At 37.1% G+C, this 6,000-nt stretch overlaps 1 protein-coding gene across 1 annotated transcript in view; it reads left to right on the forward strand.

The window, feature by feature from the left end:
- The window catches only part of LOC120927412 (amine oxidase [flavin-containing]-like), a 163,431-nt gene extending 157,815 nt beyond the window's left edge, over positions 1–5,616 (forward strand). Inside the window, exon 15 of the mRNA XM_040338067.1 lies at positions 2,644–5,616. Coding sequence (XP_040194001.1) covers positions 2,644–2,799 — 156 coding nt within the window. The 3' untranslated portion in view covers positions 2,800–5,616. The remainder of the gene's footprint in view (positions 1–2,643) is intronic.
- Positions 5,617–6,000: the final 384 nt, after the last annotated feature.

Genomic DNA, 6,000 nt, shown 5'->3' on the forward strand with positions numbered 1-6,000 from the left:
GCTTTGTGGATCGCCTTAAGTGCTAATTTGCATACTAGCAACGGCATTTCGACTCGAAATGCCCCCAGCGGCGGATGCGGTACTGCATCCTAAAATTAGGCAGTGTAATTCAATTACACATGCCGGATCTTCTGTGTAACTTTGGAAAAAGCCTTTTGAGGATCGTTTCCAAAGTTACACACAGACTGAACAGCAGTTAAGTCGGAGTATCTCTTTTGAGGATAACCCCCACTGTCTCTATCTCTCTATCTCTCTCTGTCTGACTGACTGATCTTCTCTAGAACCGCCAACACACTACACTAGGCAGCCGTGCAGGCTGCCTTTTATAGTGGGGGGCGTGTACTAATCCCCCTGAGCCATAATTGGCCAAAGCCACCCTGGCTTTGGCCAATTATGGCTCTTCGTTTTTTGAGCGCTGTGATTGGCCAAGCATGCGGGACATACAGCATGCTTGGCCAATCATCAGCGCTCAACGCCCCAGTGAATTATGGGACGTTTTGCGTCACTCGAATTTGGCGCGAACGACCCGTTTTGTTCGAGTTTCGACGAACGATCGAACGACCGATGTTTGAGTCGAACATACGTTCGAATCGAACGCGGAGCTCATCCCTAATTATTACCTGGTGGTGGATCTACTATCAAATTTTTCAACACAGTCACTTTCAGTGGGATTGTTTTGATTTTCCTCACAGACTTTCATCAATATATTTTCACTGTGCTTAGTGGACTGTATGAGCACCTATGGTGTTTTCACTATAATTTATTATAAGACTCATTCATGTAGTCTTTCCTAATTTTTCATATATTTTTTTTTTTAGCGCTACGCTTATTTTCTTTATTCAATACAGTGGGCTAAATAAATATATCATTGTCAATGTCCCATGTTGCATATTTCTTTGGCACTACCAATATATATCAATTTGTTTAAAGATGTATTGCTGTGTTACTCCCAGGTATATATGAAATCAGAAGCATTTATTTGTAAAAAGAAAGACAAAGTGGGGAATTAAGACAAGTTCGATCTCAACTGTTGCTATTGTCCACAGCATCCAATCAGGATTTATCTTTCAGTTTTCTCCACATAACTTAGATAATAAAGCTGATTGGCTGTGCTCCAGTCGAGACAAAGTTGGTCTTAGGCACTTTTAATTAATTCCCCCAATGTGAATGCATGTTTAGAGGTGAAGAAAAGAAAGGCAAAGTGCTTTTCTGCTTCTGAGGCAATGTTAACTGGGCTAAAGCAGGGCCATTAATGGTGAGGCAAAATGAGGCATATTCTTCAACAATATATGGCCCCTTTCACACGGTCGGACCGTTCAGGTCCGCCTTTCAGTTTTGTCGGTGGACCTGAAAGGCTGCTCCATACATCTCTATGGAGCTTTGGATTTCACCGGAGATATGTCCTCTGACATCTGACCCGATCCACTAAAATCAGACAAATGGCGATACGTCGCCATCCGTCCATTTTGGATCGGGTGAGATCTGATGAAAATGGACATGCTGTCCGTTTTTGTCCAATCTCTCTATAGGAGACAGCGGCTCTGCACAAGCCCCCTCCCCGCTCAGTGAGCAGAGAGGGGCCTGTCATCCACCAGCCCAACGGAGATCAGCAGAGAGATCTCCCACTGAGCTCTGCGGACTGCTGAAAGCAAATCCGTCCCCGTGTGAAAGGGGCCTTAGAGTATAAAGGTTTGGCCATAATGAATTTGTAGGTGGGTGAAGTATGATCACCTTAACAGATGGAGCTGGTTAGTTAAATTGGAGACTGAGCTCCGGGAATAAACAGAATGTTGGCTGTTCCAATAGAATATGATATTTTCTAAACATGAAAAACCTACTCCACAGAAAAATCTGGTTCTCTGTCCTACCAGATAAGGCTGTGTAAATCTCAGGAATCAAAGGACAGAAATAGAATGGGTGTTATTTACTAAAGGCAAATCCACTTTGCTCTACAAGTACAAACTACAAGTGCAAAGCACACTTGAAATTGTATTAAAAGTGCACTTGGAAGTGCAGTCTCTGTAGATCTGAGGGGGACATGCAAGGGAAAAAAAAGACAGCGTTTTAGCTTGCACATGATTGGATAGTAAAATCAGCAGAGCTTCCCCTCATTTCAGATCTACCCCTCTGATTGACAGCAACTGCACTTCTAAATGCACTTTCAGTGCAGTTTCAAGTGCACTTTGCAGGGAACGGAGCTCAGCGGCACTCGGCACTGTGAATCGCGCAAGGAGACACCGCTCGACCACACAGTGGGGAGGCATCACAGGATCCAGGGACAAGGTAAGTAAACCCTGCCTGTGGACACTGCGAGGCGATCCCAAGTCTGGTTCGGGGTTACCGCTTTTGGTTCTGAAATTCCACCCCGAGCCAGACTCGGAAATACAGCTGAGGGGGTTAAAGACTGATTAACATTTATGGATCACCCAGACAAAATGAGTAAAATTCTAACCAACATGGATAGCAATACACATGTAAAAGAGGTTTTAACCTTCCTGTACTCTAGCTAAAATGAAAACTTCAGTTTAGGATAGAATAAAAATGTAAGCATATATTATTTGCTGTTTATAGTACAATTTTTAAATTCGGAATATAAAGTGTGAGTATAATAGTATGATCTTTGATTTTTATTTTTTTTTGTAGGATATTCCAGCCCTATCAATTACAACTACCTTTTGGGAAAGAAATATACCTTCAGTGCCAGGCTTACTAAAGCTTCTTGGATTTTCATCGTTGCTTACATCAACAGCTGCTTTAGGTCTGATGCTTTATAGAAAGGGCCTTCTCTTTCGGAATTAACAATGATTAACAATCAATATTCCAGTATATACTCACCTTCAACTTTGTGAAATATTTCCACATTAAGATGTTAATGCGTGAATGTAAAGTGTTATTTTATATTTAAAACACCCCTGGCGTTATATGACTGTGACATTTACGTTTTTAAAATAGAATATATTTAATTTAATGAATAAAACATTAACTGTAGTTGGCCATTTGTAATTTTATAATAGATTTTTTTTCTTTTCTTATTTTTAATACTGATTTTATAAGTTAAACTTGGCATAACCATTTAGTGAAAATTGAAAAACTACCTTATTATATTAGAGACAATGAGTGAATTACTAAATGGTTAACTTTCTATTAAAAAAATATCTATTACCTCAGGATGCATAACAGATCATTATACCTCTTTATGTGTTACCTAGATAATGTTTGTTGATGTACTTTAAAGTGAACTTGTCATCTTTTTAGCTTTTAAAACCGAAAACCCTACAAGTAACACAAGGTGCCTGCTGTTACCTTTATTAAACCTGACTCTGCTATCTTTGTAATGTGTGTCTAATAATACATCCACATGATCAAAGCCACTACCATTTTGTCAAGTCACTACCTAAAAGCATCCTCTATAAATAGTGGAAGGGAATTGGCAAGGCTGACCTTCGGAGATGGGGTCTATTTGTTAGCTGTCAAGCTCATGATGACAGAGTGTGTCCTGCCACTCCATGGGGCAGATTCATAAATGTACAGCTTGAAAATTGTGATGTTTGATTTTAAGCAAGTTGTTCAGTTTTAATAATAAACCAAAACATGTGTTGCGCAAAAGTGTCACCAACCAAATAAAGTAAATATGTAAACAAATGGAATTATCTCAGTGATAGCTGTACTCACAGTGCATCTACATAAACAATACTTAAACCAATGAAACACAAATTGTGTTTTGCTGTCAATATAAAGTGCATAAAGTCATAATAATACTCAGCCAATCAAGTAAACATTCTTATATGGATCATATATCACAGTGATTGAAAAAAACATAAATAGTCCAATAAAGTCCATCAGAAAAAGAAGATGGTGCTTTTGTGAAAAAAAGTTAATGTAAACACTTAAATGTTATCAGGATCCCATGTTCCAATGTGAGTAAGATTATTCTTCAAACCCAAAAGTGCACACCCCACTCACAAGCCGCTTACCAGCCAATATGACAACAAGATAGAGGTCTGGCTGCACTTTATCCCAGTATCCCCATGGAATGAATGGATGTCAAGAGCCAGGATTCAAGGGTGGATTACCATACAGCCAAGATGACCCATTCATAGTGTAGTAATTTGAGGTTTAAGCTTTTTTTAATAAAGGTTAAAATTACTTACAACAAGGCAGGAGTAAATCGCATAGTACAATAAATCACATGCACCACCCCGGCAGCTGGGATGTTGTCACCGCTGTAGCACCTCCCAAGGCGTTTCATTCAAAAGAACATCATCAAAGTATTGAATACTTGTATAGTCAGATAAGTTTGTCCAAATAAGCCAAAGTGAAGTCATAGATATGTAGTCAGATAAGCATTATACTAACAACTTCTTTATTCAAAGTTTTACCTCCATTTACCCAATACAGTAGTTGCTCAGGGTGTCCAAATATGACTTTGCAGGCCAATAGGCACCAGAGTTGGACCTAGTGCTCTCAGAAATTAACATTCAGTAACAGAACCAACCCCTCATGCCCCCCCTTTCTTCCTCTGCTGTTCAAGTCTGTGTGACAAAGGCATGAAGCAGCAATTTTCACTGAGAGTAAAAACTATTCTAGGGCATTTCCAAGCACAAATATTTGCAAGAGTACACGGTTATAATGGGTGTTATACTTCAGTTGGTCTTTAAAGAAAGACTTTATTCATCAAAGTAGACTTAACAATCCAAATTTGCAAGGCAACACAGAAATCTACCTAATTTCATGTACAACTAATCTTGCCTTACACTGTTGTAGCTTTAATATGAATTTTAATTCATGTATAAATTAACCCAACAATTCTTTTCTATATCAAATAATCATGATTCCCCTCCCCAAAAAATGTCTAAAGGATAGGATACCCATATGGGTATCTTTATTTCCTTCATTATGATTAATGAACATACTAGTGGGTCAACAGCAGTCCCTTAAACATAATACCAAATATGCTTTTATTATATTGTTAATTTTCAAAATTGCACCAATGTAAAAAAATATATGTTTGAAGAACAGACACAAATGTTAATGTGTAGATTAACATAAAGTTATTCAAAAATATATTTTAAAGAGAAATAAAAGAAAAAATATCCACAGCTGAAGGGAAAAGGAATACAATTCTGAGACCTTCCAAAGAACAATTTAGGTACCTTCAGCAGGTAAATTGTTAAATCATGTGTAATATATCTAATATTTTTGATTGGAAAAAATAAAAAAAGTTGCATAATTCTCTATGCCCACTTGTTATAAAATAATGTCTTGCTAGTGCAAATGGCTAAAGGTGGTACTTTGTATTAGGACATTTAAGGGGAAGCCTGGAAAAGATTTAAATGGTCCTCTGCATATTAAAAATCAAAATATACAGTGGAATCTATCATCTTTTTAGTGTCTGTAATCTGTATACTATTCTATGCTGTATGTGCCAGTGACCGATATCACTTGTTGACATTTTATGTAGGGTTATGAAATTTGTATGTGAGCTTAGAAAATATGTATGTGGAAACCTAAATAGTTATTAGTGGACAAACTTTGAGGCATTATTGCAAAATAATAACTTTGACAATATTCTTCAAACAACTTTGTAGATCCTAATAAACTGAGCTTGCTTGGGAACATTTTGTGATGTATTGATGGATTTTAAGGATTCTTAAATGCACAATGTTTATTTCTATATATTTGAAGGTATGGGCTGATAAGTAAAAACGTGAAAAATATAAACTAACCATGTAGAAAAATGTACAAATTGTACAAATATTGATTGTAAATGTGAATTATAATATTTGTCCAAATATAAGAACTGTGGCTAACATACTGTAAATGTGGAAACTATTTCTGCAAAGCATCTGATAAAATTATAAAACAAGAACAATAGATACAAAATGCATAAGGCAACCCATAGATAAAATGTTTATTTACCTGAGTGTTGAATAATTAAAGCAAACTGAAATCCAGGAAAACCCAAAACATCAACTAAATACTTCTCATCTAAAACATCCT

This window comes from Rana temporaria, chromosome 2 (genome assembly GCF_905171775.1).
Source record: "Rana temporaria chromosome 2, aRanTem1.1, whole genome shotgun sequence".
In the NCBI taxonomy this organism is placed as follows: domain Eukaryota; kingdom Metazoa; phylum Chordata; class Amphibia; order Anura; family Ranidae; genus Rana; species Rana temporaria.